The sequence below is a fragment of the Onthophagus taurus genome, chromosome 2 (genome assembly GCF_036711975.1).
Source record: "Onthophagus taurus isolate NC chromosome 2, IU_Otau_3.0, whole genome shotgun sequence".
Classification (NCBI taxonomy): Eukaryota; Metazoa; Arthropoda; class Insecta; order Coleoptera; family Scarabaeidae; genus Onthophagus; species Onthophagus taurus.
Window position 1 is genome coordinate 9,017,521 of NC_091967.1, and position 16,864 is coordinate 9,034,384.

The 16,864-nt window shown below is 35.3% G+C and overlaps 2 protein-coding genes across 4 annotated transcripts; one reads left to right on the plus strand and one right to left on the minus strand.

Moving 5' to 3' along the window:
- Nucleotides 1-11,129: 11,129 nt before the first annotated feature.
- LOC111427647 (uncharacterized) lies at nt 11,130-16,670 on the minus strand. Of its 3 annotated transcripts, none has more exons than XM_023062885.2 (8): nt 16,524-16,670; nt 16,322-16,387; nt 13,373-13,870; nt 12,280-13,318; nt 12,087-12,231; nt 11,901-12,032; nt 11,656-11,846; nt 11,130-11,596 (listed from the first exon to the last, which is right to left on the minus strand). In XM_023062885.2, exons 1-8 carry the CDS (start codon nt 16,579-16,581, stop codon nt 11,236-11,238), a joined length of 2,490 nt encoding a protein of 829 aa, XP_022918653.2. In that variant the 5' UTR covers nt 16,582-16,670; the 3' UTR covers nt 11,130-11,235. The 3 variants fall into 3 exon arrangements, with proteins under 3 accessions (XP_022918653.2, XP_022918655.2, XP_022918654.2); XM_023062887.2 differs by having other exon boundaries at nt 12,087-12,219; nt 16,524-16,665; XM_023062886.2 differs by having other exon boundaries at nt 12,087-12,228; nt 16,524-16,665.
- LOC111427649 (alpha-1,3/1,6-mannosyltransferase ALG2-like) lies at nt 14,020-15,490 on the plus strand. The gene is made up of 2 exons (XM_023062888.2): nt 14,020-14,320; nt 14,370-15,490. The coding sequence occupies exons 1-2, from the start codon at nt 14,123-14,125 to the stop codon at nt 15,420-15,422; spliced, it is 1,251 nt and encodes a 416-aa protein (XP_022918656.1). The 5' UTR covers nt 14,020-14,122; the 3' UTR covers nt 15,423-15,490.
- Nucleotides 16,671-16,864: the final 194 nt, after the last annotated feature.

The following is a 16,864-nucleotide window of genomic DNA, read 5'->3' on the forward strand; positions in this document are numbered from 1 at the left end:
TGCGAAACGCCATGAGCTTGTGCTTAATCCATCTAAGTCTTCTGTTCTTCTGTTTTGCGGTAGTGTTACAAGGAGAGCAATTAAACTTTTGATATCCGGTCAATTGGTGGTGGATGATAAACCTCTTACTGTTTCTGATGATGTACAAATTTTAGGAATTACATTGGATCATCAGTTGAGGTTTGAGGAGTATATGGCCAGGTGCTTGAATTGGTAATTCTAGTTTTAGTTGTTATTGAGCGCTAAATTGTTGTATATTTTTATTCAGCTAAAGTGTCAAGTGTTAGTTCTAGTTTTAATTGTTATTCAACGCTGGATTTTTGTATATTTTTATTAAACTAAAAGTAGAACTAACACTAGACCTAGAACTAGAATCATTCGGATTTAGCCGTCTGAAGAGACGTGCGGCTAAACCCGAATATTTCTAGGTCTAGGTCTAGTATTAGTTCGAATGCTAGTGCTAGGTCTTGTTTTAGTTGTTACTCAACGCTAAATTGTTGTATATTTTTATTAAACTAAAAGTAGAATACACCAGTGTGGATAGCTGTTCGAATTTGTATGCATTAAAATTATTTATTCAAAAGAATGAATTTATGCAAGAATTAACGAATATTTAAAAGTTATGATACCAATAATTAATTAATTATAGATATTAATTATCTAGATATTTAAGCTACTATAATCTTTAAGTAATATTTTAATACATGATTATCTTTATTTTTGTATCGTTGATTTTGCAAGTAAATATGGTTTTTCAATTATCCACTTATCAAGTAAACCTAATTTCCCATAATTATAGATACCGCATAGGAAGTTCTTGATCTAGTACGTGTAACAGGTATTAAGCCGTCGTCGTTATGAATTTATGATTCACCAATTATTCATTTGTACCTCAGGGCACTATTTCAAGTCTCGCATCTGACGTGGTAATGGCTTATAGTCGGTGATTAATATGAAATCAATACGAAATCGCACATTAGCGGAACATCTGCGTCGTTTTGGTCTACGACCTATTATAAATTACTGTTGTTTCATCACTTATAAATATTTATATAAAATTGGTGTAACTTTTATGATAACAATAAAGTATTTTTTTATTCTTATTAAATTAAAGGAACTATAATGTTTTAAACTGAGTCTGTTGCAGGTAGATGTCGGGATGGTCTTATGTTTAATTTGCCTAATGAATTCGCACAATTAATTTAGCCCACGGTAGCAGGCAGCATCCCTAAAAGAACCACTAGTACGGGTAAGTAGCCGTCGTTGCCCGTTGTGTTGTAAGGATGTTTTCAGGAATAAAAAGAGCTCGCCGGGCTTCTGGTGGTAGATTGTTGGCCGATACAGCGGGTACGAGTACACAGTGGCCACGTTCATTAGTCAAGTGGACCACGATGTGTGCGGCCCAAGACGTGTTCTCCATCACCGAAGACCCCTCTGAACGAGCCAAGGACCTCTCTGTCTCCGTTCGAGAATCACACAAAGGACGAAGGAAGAAATAAAAGGACGAACACCACTACAAATGCTCGCCAGAAAGAATACTTTCTGTTTATTTTACCCTGATGCGATCGCTTATATCAAATTGTTTGGATGTTTACTTTCAGAACAAGTCTTGTCTTACTTTTTATTGATGGCTCTTATATTTTTGACTTATAATTTACTTGTTATTGAATGCATACCTTCGGAGTAATTTACCCCTAAGGAATAAGCAAGTTTATTAACACCGCAGCTAGTTAGTGATGAATGTACGAGTGTTTGAAGTATTTTGATTAGCATACAGTAATACTTTAAACCTACGGTTTCCATTCTATTCAAGAAATTGTATAAATATTATTACGTGTTCATTGATGGGAGGGAAATATTAAAATTACAATTACACCGGCATGTTGTGGGTATTTATGGCGGAGTGAGTCACATTGTAAATCCAGTATAAGATGAAGAACGGTTCAATTTTATTATTTAAATCAGCCTGTCGATACAGAACGATCACTCCTTCTTAATATCCCTACATAAATTTAAATCCGATTATTATTGTTATTTACTCAGATGATGTTGGAGGTAATTTTAGACTTTTTTATTGGTTTCAACGTAGAGAATAGCTTTATAGTCTTAGTAACAATAGGGTAATTAAGCGAGAGAAATTCAAATCATAGGGTTAGTTACATTTCAAATATAAATTGTAAATTACACGATAGTCATAATATGTTGATACCTTTCGGTGCAATGAACTTTTAAAACAATTTTGATGTAATCGTTTTTATTACGTTCTCATATGACCCGTACAAAATATAATTTTTGTACAGGTCAACGGTTCCGTAGTAAAAGGTACACTCCTCGGTAATTACGGAAACTCCGCAAAGAGGACAATAAAGTTATATCTGCGGCCTTATCTTATTTTCGCCACAGGAAGATGAGAAAATAGAGTGCCGTGTATGCGATAACCGCACTTGGATGAGCGGTCTGTATTTTTATACAGTTTGTGACTTTTACTGCCAATAAAGTGCGGTCCATTTAATTTACGATACTCCGACCGACCGAGTCCCGTGAAAACAAGACTATAACATACGACGTTCGCGTATTTACCGGGCGCGACGTCTTGTAAAATTTTCTCAAAAAATCGTAAAAACGTGCTGAGCACTTTTAACCATTTAAAAGTTTACGTTCTCGACTCCACAACTGACCAAGTAATATGTTTATTTAACGACCAAGCCACTGTTGAGTTTACAACAGTTTTATCATCGTAAAATTTAAGATCCCGTTTATTAACTGTCAACAAAATAAAAATTGTTCTTTCTAATTATTTAAAAAATTATCTTCTTAAATAATATGACCACAATATGATTAAGAGATATCACTAAAAAATTTTGAAAATAATTTCCAATTAAATAAGCCATTTTTATTTTTAGTGGTTTAGTGGATGAGACAAAAATCGCCGGATGTGACCCAGTAAAAGAAGACAATGGATTGTTTCTGAATGAATTCATCCGTTAAAATGTCATTAAAGGTCGTTGCGCAGTTTATTTGTGCTTAATTGTTTACCAATGCGGTTTTTGTAACAGGAAATTACATAGTTTATTAGCTGGTCTTCTAATCGCTTTGATTTTATTAGAATTCGTATTCGTCCGATTGTTTTTAAAAATGTTTTTGACATTCACGTATTGGAGTTGGGTTGGGTCGGGTTTTGTCTCAGTTTCGTCGTAACATTAGCTACGTGCTATTTCACTGCACTTCTTTGTCTTGTAGTAAAGAGCAAGTGGGAAGTCTGATTTTGGCCAGTTGTTTTTCCGACTATTCTTTCTTCTCTGAATAAGGCATCATTAATGACAGGATGCAAAGTATGAGATACACAACCTATAGAATTGCGTTATACTCTTGCACAACCCATATTTGCTGCATTATCTCTAACGAATAGAAAAATATTCATGTTTCATTTGGCCAGAATTCGAGTAAGCTTTTCTGAAACGTAACCGCCGGTGTTGTCCTCTTCCAGTACAATTGCTTTCAATGTAACTTTCAGTCTTTGTGATCTCATAATGAAATGACTTGTCAAACTCAGTAGCAAGTCAGTGAGCAAGACTTTGATGGAATTGTCCATATATCGTTCGTACAACTTAACCATTCGCATTGTACGATTAAATCCATTACTTTTGTCTTCACTTTGTCATATGTTTGGGGCATTAGTGAAGTCCTGGATTATTTTTCAGATTTTAAATTGTATTAAAATTAAAATTGCTAAATTAAAACGTCTAAAAGCAATACTTTCCACTATAGAGTACTTTTTCTCATACTGTATGACTTAAAAAGTCTAATGAGGGGACGCCAAATATACATTTATTTGGTTGTATATTTATATTATAACTGTTTAATCTTTCAAAAAGAATTCTACAATCAGATAAGTGAACATTAAAATGTTGTATGTGAGGCAATGGATAAAGATCTGGAACTGTGATATGGTTAAGTTGCCTATAGTCTCCGCAAGGGCGCCAATCTCCGGAGTCCTTTTTAGGGACCACGTGCAAAAGATATGCTACTGATGAAGATGATGGACGGCAGATCCCTAATGATACCATGATTACAAATTCTTTTTTCTGAAATCTAGTCTTCGAGGGCGGTTGAAAGGCAGATGAGAGTTAGTTATTATCTTATGTGTTGTTTGATGATTCATAGGAATGGAGAAATCGGGGGAAGAAGTTAAATTTGGAAATTTTTTAGTAATTGAGTATATTTTGTTTCAATAGAGAAAAGGCGTGGTTGAGCAGAAGAAATATGGGAGAGAAAGGCTATTAATATCGACTGATTAATATCTACTAAGATATTGTACTTGCCTAAGAAATCAGTGCCGATAATAGGTTTATTCACATTCGCTAGTCTATTTTAGACACATTACTTTGGTCTTGAGTGCTGTGCGAAATAGGTGAGATGCCGGAAGCAGCAACTTAATGATTTCTGTATTAATGAGTATTAAAAGGATGAGTAAATGCATAATTTTTTTATATCTGTATTATAATTTAAATTAAATAAATCACTTATCACCATTAATGTACTCTTCTTTGAGTGATAATATTCTGGTTATCGTAGATATCTCTTTTACAACCCTATTCAAAGATGGCTTAGTAATCTGAAGCATAGAAGTGAGATGATATGTTTATAGTGATACCGTAAGTCACTAGTTTTCTATAGAGTGCTGCCGCCATTATGTTTATATTAAAACGGTTATAATGAGAATTAACAACTGTCGTAAGGTAAGCGGCTGGGCCGCACGCAACAGGCGTTAAAATCAGTTAATGATGACTTATGAGCGTGACGGAGGTTAATCTTGTTAGGGCTTTTAAACGGGACGGCGAAGGGGTTCACCGTCACAATTATGCCCTATTCAAAATAAAACGTTCTTCACTCGATTTATCTATAGGTCGTCGTCGTTGTTGTCGTAGTCGTCCTTTGCGTCGTCGTTGTGGTCGAGGAAGAAAACGATGGACCGGGTGCGTGCGTGCGAGTTTCGTTCTGTTCGTTTTCGTTTGTCGGAATGATTACAGTTTATGGGCGCCGCGGTGGCCTTATTGTGGACATATACAGAAATGGGTAATAACCATCTGTGGCCATTGTGACTACCATACGGGTAACCTCGCTTAAATTTACTGACACGCAATATATTAACGTAGCAAAAATGATCGTGTAATTGAGATGGTTTATCGACAAAAATTTATATATATATTTTGTTTTAGTTTAATCAATAAATAGGAAAATAAAACGAAAAAACAAGTAAAATATAGCATGTCCATTTTTGTATGGTCGTTGAATGTCGAGTGAAACGTGAAAACAAATAAATAATAAATAACGTTATTGGCACCGGAGCGTTCTGTTGCCGACCGTTGATTTATAGTAATTATTATTGACCCGGGAGACGGTAAAGGTCTTTGCTGACACCTCTTGAAATTGAAATGAAATTTATAATCGCAGCCAGAGAAATAACCGCAGACGTATAAGTAGCCTGTGCAAAATTGCACCGCAAATATCTTCTTATTAGTTCACGGATTTACACCTACAGCGAGGTCCCATATCTGTCACGCTGTATGGTGTGTAAATCTGACAGTAAGAACGTTTCTGTCAGTGATAAATTTACGACTTTCCGGTTTCGTGTATCAGCTATTTTTAAATTTTACTTTTTAAAGTGAACTAAAGTGTTTTGTATTAGTAGTAATTTTTGTTTATACTTTTCTCTTTGCATTGTATACATAGTCGTACTGAAAGTGGTTCTTTTAAGGTCTATCGCGATCTCAAGGTAAGTAACATTAACGAGACACAACGACTGGTCCCACCTACGCATTGGTCAGTCGGTTTCGCGGTCACTATATCACATACCGTAACATGCGACGTTACGGTATGTTACCAATTTAATATTCTTCCGTATCCTGATGTAATCGATTTTTCTAATTTCATTCTCATTTTTTGGTAGCATCAAAACAAGATCGAAGATAGGATTGTTATTATCCTCTCCGTCAGGGATCATCGTCACAGCGGTAATGCAGAAATCGGATGCTCACCGGGAATCCCGTAATCGACGATTCATCAAAACTCCTTTGCCCACCGCGCGTATTTGAGTGGAAGACAAATTGCAAGTCATAATCTAAATCTGACGTCAAAGCAACCTGTTTTAAGTACGTAGATGTTTCCTGTCGTATATCCGATCAAGATTGCTTAGTGATATGGTCCCAGCGGACTTAAGCTTACCACACACAGTCCGATTTGTATTATTCCAAAATTGAATATTTATACGAAAATATAAACTAAAAAAATATTCTTGCAAGAAAACTATTTAAGCATACTTAAGTGCCTAGACAATACATAAAGAGTATTACTTGACGTTTAAAGTGTAATTTGCACATTTAATGCTTTAAGGATCCATCCAACCAACGGTAATTAATCGTTTGCTTTTAATTAAATTGCTCACTATGTAAGGAGAAGAAGTTACGACCTAAAACGTAAAACAAAAATAACGCATTTAACAAGCAACGAATTGTGTCATAAAACTGAAATCAATTAAAATCACTTCGATAAGTGCACCTCGCGTCAGGATGAACAGCAATTAAAAACTGTAAAGTACGAAGCTGTAAATTGATATAAAATTGAAACAAGATAGTTTGTAATAAATATCTGTTAACCGCAGATGAAGCACTACTATATAAGCCGATTTAAACCTGTAGATATTTGGGAAAGGTTAATTAATAACAATAATACCCCGTTATTGCATTTTCTGCTGAGCGTGTTAACACTAAAAACCATAACTGTCTTTTAAGTAACAATTTATTTGTAGATAATGCTGTGATGCAATCGATATTGAATTTATTTTATTGGTATTAGTATGAGTCAGAGAAATGAACATTTAACGTAAGCTTTAGAAATAAACCAAACAAAGTAAAACGTCAAACAAAACCGCGTAGTAGTCGTTAAATAGTCGGAAACGTAGAACATAGAACCCCTTTAAGACAGCCATAAATTATTGTTAATACCATACAGTGCATGCTACTCGTGGGATCATATTTTTACTAAGGAAATAGAGAAAGTACTGCTTTTACTATTTCACCATACCGTAGGGCACAGACGTTATTGCAGTACCGTCGTAACAAAGCGTTTTAAAGACGACTTTTATTGCAATTAAGGGAAACACATCGTTCTCATACAATTAAGCAATAAACGAGGTCCGTTAGCGGTGCGTTTAAATGCGCAACATTTATTTCAATTGTGAAAACAATTATATACCGCCCACGTAAAATACGTCCATCCATCCGGACGAACGCTTATCGAAAGGTCAAAACGTTTATATTGCAAACTTTGACTATACGGTATTCACCGGTTACTTATTTATACCTTCTATAAGCCGTGTATAATTTGCCGACGATAATTCCAATTGTTTGAGTGGGATCTTGATTATCGTACGGTTACACGGTTGTAAATTAAATTAACTATTACAATCACTTTTGATATTCTAACTTAAGTTAGATTTCTCGATTGTATTATAGTAAAAAAAAGTTAGGCTAAGTCAACAAAAATGATGGTCGTAGGGGTGCGTGCGAACTCTATTTAATTTAATTCCATACTCGTGTCTTCCCTTAACATCACACAGGTAACGTTGAACACGAGTCGACAAAAGGGTGTCCGTCTATTTCATCATAGTCATCAAGTTAGGGTAACACGACGCCTATGGCTGTTTCCAACGTCGCGTGTGCCACCGACATCGTACATCAATCTACATTACCGTTAAAAGCTTTCCTAATGAATTGCGAGTCCAGAAATGGGGTACTTTTAAAGTAACGGCAGTCAACTACAAAAGTTGTGAATTCTGTTAAAATAGTAACATTTTCCAAACCGTTTATGAATTAATCGATTATAAATTATGCGCAGATGCATAACAAAATTGGTGATACAACGTAAATCTGAGACACAATTCAAAATAAACCTTGCATCACTATGATTTAAGTGATTTAAGTGCGGTTAAATACAGGTTCGATATTAAATCCAGCCAATAGTTATGTTAATGTCAATAGTAATTACGAGAGAAACGAAATTATAGGGGATGAGAGCGCATATATTACATCATATGTCGATCGAGTGTGGTCACACCATAACCGGCGGCCAATCTTGACGAGTTCTAAAATTGCAGTTTACTCTTCCTCCACCTAACTCTACACCTGGAGGACATTCCATTTCTGTAATTTTAACGAATCTAAAAATAAAGATAACGAGAAAACAATTTTAATTCTCCACGTGAAAGGAAATATTCAAAAAATTGATATAAAATAAAAATTGGTGATGTAAATGCCTCATAGAATATGCAATACGGCATTGAATATGCAATAGATCTATGTATAACGTGAGAACACAATAACATCAGACATCTATTATTATTTAGTAAGTTTATAAGTAATTTTGAAAATATTTTGAAAAAAATATCTAGAAACCATCTTGTTAATTTGGTGCTGAAATACTTTTTACAACATCTAAAGTGTTTAAAGGTCAAGATGAACTAAATTAATTAGCGAAAACGTTTCTATTTGTTTAAAAATTGTACAGGGTGTTAAAATGTGTTAAAAGTAATGATAAAACTAGAACGAATGTTTCTAGTTCTAGGTTTGGTGTTAGTTCTAGTTTTAATTGTTATTCAGCGTTAGATTGTTGTATATTTTTTATAACTAAAAGTGGAACTAACACTAGACCTAGAACTAGAATCATTCGGGTTTAGCCGTCTTAAGAGACTTGCGGCTAAACCCGAATGTTTCTAGTTCCAGGTCTAGTGTTAGTTCTAATGTTAGTGTTAGTTAGTGTTCGGATTTTTGATTATAACAGACGCTCCCTTCTCCGTATTAATCCGTTATATCAAGGTTTTACTGTAGTTGCTTTAGCAGTGGCATATCTACTTCCTTAAATAAACACAAACACTCAGTATAATGCTTATTCAATGCTACGAATCAAATTCAACATAATAATGTAGCCTAGAGATGTAATTTGATCATAAATTCTAACATATTAAAATTTAGGTTAATAAAGTTGACCAAGACCCCTGGGGCTTGAGCTTATGAAATGAGCTCAATTGCCAAGTCGTTTCGAATCGTTTCCAAAGTTCTAGTTTAATCGCTCAACGATATTCCTCTAATAAAGGTTATAACCTCGATGGTACATTACATTACATTACATTACATAGAATACATATCGGGTAGGCGGACCAACCAACCTTGCACCGCGACCCTAAGGATCTATTGTACCCCGATAGATATCGTTATCAAATTTCACCGTGCAGTCCAATGCTCTTAACGAACATTAATACCTTGCTCGGCGAAAGGTCATTCAGATCTTTTGAGGAGATAAACTGCGACCCAAAAATCGAGAATCTGATACGGTTAACGGCAGGGCAGTGGCATAAAACATGCTCAACCGTCCCTGCTTCCTCCGCACATAGTCGGCATTCAACATCGTCGGCTAAACCCAACAAGTTGAGGTGTGCTTTTAATCGGCAGTGCCCAGTAAAAACACCCATTAGAACTTTTATGCTACTACGGGCAAGTCCTAAAATATTCCCGGGTTTGACAGTGGAGATGTTAATAAACACCTTAGCATGTCTCATTCCAGGAGAACTGGTCCACAGTAGGCGAAGTCTCTCTTCAGCCCACAGTCCAATCCTATATTTGGCCATCGCAAATGATACACCAACTGCTGGTTCCGGTCCCACAAACGCTTCAGCGCTGCCATCTCGTGCTAGCTTATCTGCCGCTTCATTGCCAGCAACACCAGAGTGACCCGGGACCCAGATCAGAGAGACTCTGTTATCACAACTCAGTGTGTTTAATGTTCTCTTACAATCATTAACCAGAGCCGACACCGTTTTCACGGCTTGCAGCGCCTGGAGAGCAGCTTGACTGTCTGAGAAAATTCGTACTGTCATGTTCTTCACCCCTCTTTCAAGAAGGATTTTAGCACCCATGTCAATAGCAAATACTTCCGCCTGGAATACAGTACAGTACGTACCCAGGCTGTAGGCTTGCTTAATTCGAGGTGTCTGGCAGTATACTCCTGCTCCTACCCCTTCAGGCGTTTTTGATCCATCTGTGTACAAGCAAATGTCTGCCCGAACCAGAGAATTTTCATTTTCGATCCAGGACTGCCGCTCAGGCAGTACAATCTGGTATCGAGCATTAATCACTGATAGTGATACCGCCAAATCTGACGGCATTGATAGCACAGTATCAGTGCTTATAATGTCTTCCGCAGCCCATTGGTAGGACATGTCGGAACAGTTTTGAGCATATTGCTTAAATCTGTAAATGGTTGTTCTAGCCACTTTCTCTATATGCAAATGCAGAGGAGATAGGCCAAGCAGAACCTCCATTGCTAGAGTTGGCGTTGTGCCTATCGCACCAGAGATTGCCAATCCAGCTACTCGTTGAATTCGTGAAAGTTTACTGATAACTGAAGTCTGTCGGACTTTCCTATACCAGGCTGCTGCTCCATATGTGATCATAGGTCTAACCACAGTCACATAGAGCCAGTACAGTCTTTCAGGGGTAAGACCCCAATTTTTTCCACAAAGACTGCGACAAGTCCACAAGGATAGTCTAGCTTTGTGCAAAACTCCCTGCAAATGTCCATTCCATGACAGGGTTTTGTCTAGGATTACTCCTAGATATTTGACTTCCTTTGAGAAAGGAATTTCTTCACCTTGGATAGTTGGGCGGATTAGTCCATCCAACTTTCGCTTCCTAGTGAAGGGCACAACAATTGTCTTTTGCGGGTTTATTGAGAGGTTCTCTCCCTTACACCAAGCGCAAATGGTATCTAGGGTCACCTGGAACCTCGATGGTAGTCGGAAGTTGTCTTAACTTTGTACAATACCTGGAAAAAGGGCACGATGTGTAACAACAAAAACGAAATCTATTAAGCCATTCTAGGAATCCTCCTCCACATTAGAATCTTATCTCGATTAGTACTGATGCGTTGTTCCTGGATTAGATAAGTTATATTTTTACCACAAGTACTTTTTATGCAGCAAAAATGAAATAGATGTTTTGAATTGATTTTCAAAAACTTTTAGTAATCTCTAGTTTTAAGTTATATACTTCTAACACCATATTTTTTAAGACACATTGTATAATAGCTTATTTTATGTAACATTTATGTTTATTAAAAATACAATAAACGTTTAAACTAGAATTTATCATGAAATATGGAAATCAATGTATGACGACAATTTTACGACCTGCGTCCTATCCTATTCGTTTCTTGATATACTTGAATTTGCCTTAAAAGCTTTGTTAAATGTATTGCAGCGAGCGGATCGGTGTAATCGCGAAATCTACTAATTTGAGGTGGCTGTACAACTTGTTGCATTTGCATTTGTTGAGAAAGTGTAACTGATGCAGTGCTGGCTTTGATTTTTAACACTTTAACTTGCTGCTTCAAGTCGACAACTTCTTTGTATAAAGCCATCACCATAGTTATTTCTTCTTCTTTATTGCTAAGACACCTTTCCATATTTTCAAGTTGCTTTACGAGCTCTTCGTCGGGTTGGTTGCCCATTTCGGCTATTTTGTTCGATAAATTTTCATATTCTCTAAAAATAAATTAATTAATTTTAGATTAAACGAAATGATTTTTTAATTTTTTAAATACGAGTTGAGATAAGCAAATTCATTGTGAAGATTTGTTAAAACTTCTTTAAGATTTTTTTCTTTTCCTTTCAAAACAGTACTTGGTTTCGTATCTAAGGATTTATCGGGTTTAGACCAAACTTTTGTTTTTGTTCGAAACGGCTGTCTGGCAGAGGAACAACGCACACGCATTGGATTGTTTTGTATTATTGGCTACAAATACACGTAGAATATGTTTAGTTGTTACTAATGAGATGGATAATATACCTGCGTAATAGTGCTAGTTGAATAAACGCTGCCTTGGTACTTGTTGTAAATTTGTTGAAAATCATTACCTTTTTGTGGCACGCAAGTACAAGTTTTTTGTTTATTTGGATCTGATGTCCACTTAAAAATTCTCTGTACAAAGAAGAATATTTATTCAAGGTTAATTACCACTCAATAATAACTTACATTTGTATCACCCGCTGCTCCAGATTCCATGGCTTCTTCTTCGTCAGGTTCTTCAGGAATCTCCTTAGCCATTTCTTGTAATTGATGATAATTCAAGCTGTGTCGGTTTAAGGGACACGCCATTCTTTCGTACCTAATAGAACTACTACAATCAATTTCAATAAAATGACTTGAACTTAAAAGAGATTATTACCCAGCTCGAGAACCTATTGTAGAAGCCATAGCGGATAAAGATCTATTTCGTAACTTTCCAGCAGCTATTCCAATATTGTGCGCTAAAGTAGGTGATATACCACTAAGTGGTTGCCTTGTCTTTAAAATATTCATCACTTGTTGGATGTTAATACCTATGTTATGACTGGGACTTGTAGATTTAGTCGGACAAAATGGAATCGCATTTAAATTAAATTCTCTCAAATATCTTTTAGCAACCTGCTTCATTTTCGAAGCAATTGTAGGTAACTCATAATTTCTTGAACAAGTTATCATGTTGTTGTAACATTCCATTCTAGGAGCATTCGGTTCTGAGTATGTATTTTCATCAATAGGAGACAATTGGCGTTGATAATTCAAAACACCTGGATCACCTTGGGAAACATTCTGTTGATAATACTTTTGTGTTAGTTGTGATTGCGTTAATTGCGAGTGTGTTTTCACATTTTGTTGCGTTTGAGGACGAGGTTCGATCAATTCGGAGGATTGTTCATCGAAAGTATAAGAAGGAACAGTTTCAGAACTCGACTTAAATTTCCTATCTTTCGACTTTCTTTTAGCAATATCTCCTCTTGCACTCTCATCGGAATCGGTATCTTTCGCTGCAACGTTATGATATATCTCCACCAGTTTCTCAGGATCTAACGAACCTGTTTTTAACGTTTTAGATTTTTGCATTCTCTCGCGAGAAGTCGGCATTAATCGTTTTGGTGGTTGAATTGATTTTTTTGATTTCGGCGATAAAATTGAACCGGAATCATGTTTCACCATTTTCACCGGTTCCATTTTAAATTTTTTCTCAACGTGTTTTGCGGTTGATTTTACGCTTTTCTTTGTAGTGATGTTGACGGAAATCGTCGATCGTTTATTTAGTTGTTGTTTACGTCTAATTTTTCTTCTGGGAACGTTACTTTTGGAGGGTAAACTAGCTATTGATGATGATCTTGGGTTGAGGTCCTCTTGAGTGTGATCGCCATGATCACTCTGATCCGGTACTGATTCCAAACGAGGTGAGTATTCTAAATATGGAATTAATAAATAAATGTTATTCACTTCATGATTGAAAACGTTACCTGGTTGATCATCTCCGCAAGCTGAATCCTTCAATTTTCTCGATTTTCGCGCTGCGAGGGGTTTATCATATTCTAATTTTACGTGTAGTTGAGAAAGTTTGTTTACAGAATCAGTAATGCCGTTCAAGATATTGTTGATTGTTTGGACGGCAGCACCGGAAGTATCGGTACTGATTATTTGAGAATTTTGTTTCATCATTGCCACGTTGGTATCATCGGGACTTGATGAGATGTTGTCACGTTCGTGGAAGGATTGAGTTAACACAGGGGTTGATAATTTATCCGATGCATTTTGGATGTCATTAAAATCTTTGCACGTGCGGGGCGTTGCCTTATACTTTTTCAGTTCTGGAATTTTTCTAACTGCACTCAGAGGTCTGGGAATTTTTTGATTTCTGCCCGAGTCGGTTTTATTTTGATAGAGCCTTTTCATTTCATCCAATTGATCCTTCAACGAATTACAGCGGTTTTCAGCTATTTCTAGTTGCTCTTCCATTTCTAGCAAATAATTTTTATGACAAAAAAATGGTTTTGGATTAAATTTGTTTATGTTTCTAATTAATTATTCTTTATAGCATCAAAAAGAAAGACTTGTTTTCTTTTGATTGAAAACGAAAACATTAAATAGCCGCTATATTTTTTTTGATAAACAATAGATTGACATAATTTGACAGTGACGGTAACATCATCATGCTAATTGAAAGGTGTAACAAAATTTTAAGAACCTGAATAATACTAATATAGTAATAAATGGCTGTCAATAATCAAGTGGTGCGCGCAGATTTTGATCGGAATAAATGCCATGTTGTGTTCATGCACAATAAATTGCGAAGGCGAAAAGATGATCGATACATTGTCGATCTTGCAAACGGGCTTAAAGATCACGGCCATAAAGTAACGATTTTAACTACGGAGGTTGATAGAAATAATTGTTTTCCAGAACTATTGGTATGTTATAATAACTTTTGTTGTTGATGTTCGAAAGAATTTGTTTTAGCCAAATAAAGGTGACATCGATGTGAAATTTTCAGCAAGTTACATCCCAAGAAATTGGTATTGCTTGAAAGCCATCATCATGGCCATTAGATTATGCATATTCCCTCCGAAACCCACCCCGAAAGTAATCGTGTGTGATACAAACGCAATCGCTTTATTTATTTTATCGAAACTATCTAGTTACAAAACGATTTTATTGGCTCACTTCTCCGCTATACAATCATTGGACTTATTTTCCAATTATTTGAAGGTAACGCCAGATTTATTAACTGTGATGAGTATAACGCATGCCAATGAAATAGTGGTACAAAGTGAATGTTTGGGCGATATATTTCGAAGATCCTTTCCAAATTATAATCGCGACCTCACATTTATTAGCCCTTGCGTAGATACGGGTTCTTGGAAAGACGATTGCATAGATATACATCGAGTAATTCCAGATCTTCCATCGAACGTACACATTTTCGTTGTCTTTGGCCAATACAAAAAAAGATCAAATTTCAAGTTAATTATGGATACATTAGAAGTATTTTGGATCATAGCTGATGATAACTTAAAAGAAAAAATTCACGTTGTAATCGGTGGCAATTGCAACGAAAAACGACCAGAAGAACTCATTTATTACGACGAACTACTAGACGCTATAAAAGATAAAAAATACGGATCACAAATTTCAATATTAAAACAACTTTCGATACAACAAAAAAAGACGTTATTAAAAAAATGTACGGCTGTGTTGATACCAACTAAACATGACCCATTTCCGGATACAATTCTTCAAGCTTTACATATGGGGAAAACTATCATTGCTACTAACTCAGGGTACGCGAAGTACGCAATTACACACCGAATTTCCGGAATACTCGTTGATGCTGATCCACAAAAATTTGCCGCAGCGATGATTAAACTTTGCACTAATCCCATGGTGCATACCTTTATTTGCGAAATGGCAGCCGATGTATTTCGAAGTCGATTCTCTTATCATTGTATGGCGAGAAAAATTAATAGTGTCGTTGAAAAACAAATATCTGAGAGAAAAAATGTTGTCTTATAACAAACGATGTTTGTCCAGAAATTGTAAAATTGCAAGAATAAATTTATAAATGCCTAATTAAATTTGGATTTAATTTTTTTTCCATCAATAAAAATCTATTTCAGAAACACGAAATCAAATTATTTCAACAAATTCCTAAATTATTAAATGTCGGATTGCTCGAAAAAATGTTAAACATCATCTGCACAATATTAGAGCTTTTCACTAAAGTAACAATCTCCAAAAAGAGAACAGCAATATAGTTGGTGAAGACAGAAGAAAGAAACTGACGATCGTGCATACTAAATAACTGGCAGAAAATATCTAATGATTATCAAAGAATTCCAGGTTATTTAGACTGACAAATAATACAAAATGACTGGCATAGAATTACCATATCCAAAATGTCTCTGATAAATAATCTTTGCCGAATCTGGCAGAAAATACCAAATAAATAACAAGGATTCCTGATAACTAATACTATCAATAATATATGAGATACTCAAGCATACCAGATGATTATCAGAGAAATTTAGGTTACTAGAACTGATAAATAATACCAGATGAATGACAAAAAGTGCAAGATGATTATAAAAGAATATCAGCCGATTAGTAGAAAATTTCAGATTACTGAGACTAACAAATATATCCAGATAGGTGGCAGAAAATATCAAGTGACTAGAAGGCAATTACAGACAACTAACATAAAATTCCAGATAATTAGAAAAGGATACCAGATGATAAGCAATGCATCTATCTGCTATTTAATTGAAACCAAGCTTATTTACTAATAATAAGAAATTGGAAAAGATATATATAAAAAAATTTAATAGCTGTAAAGTGTTTTTTAATGCTTGATTTTGTAAATTTATTAAATTTTTATCGTATTAGCAGTTAACTATTCAAAAAGTGATACTTACCATGTAGCTTTACATGTTGACTTGCTTTGCTAGTAACCGAATGGCAATCTATATCCATTTCCCCATCTACAATAACAATATCATTTAACAGAAAATATGTGTTTTAAAAATGTGAAAAATTATTCGTTTTCGTTTGCATGAAGTTACATGAAACAAATCACAATGACAAAAATGTCAAAAATTAATGACGCATTGTACATACCTTGATATATTTGCTGTTGATGGTCTTCAATGCGAAAATACGGATTACTCATTTTCATGTAGTAAAAGTGGTTCAAATCGCTCAAAGTTGTCTTGTATTCCCACCATTTACAAAAATCCGTATGCCAGTGAAGTATTAAGGCGTCATCTTAACCCACAGTCTACAGTGTTCAAAATTTTTGGTTTGGCAGTTAGGTTAAGCGATCTTTTCTTGTTTGATATAGGTAAATGTCAAATGTTCACGGCTTTTAAGATTTTTGAAGGACAATCTAATAATCCTTTTTCAAGTCTTTTTAACATTTATCAAATTGATAAAAATAAAGAAACAGATCAGGGGAACCC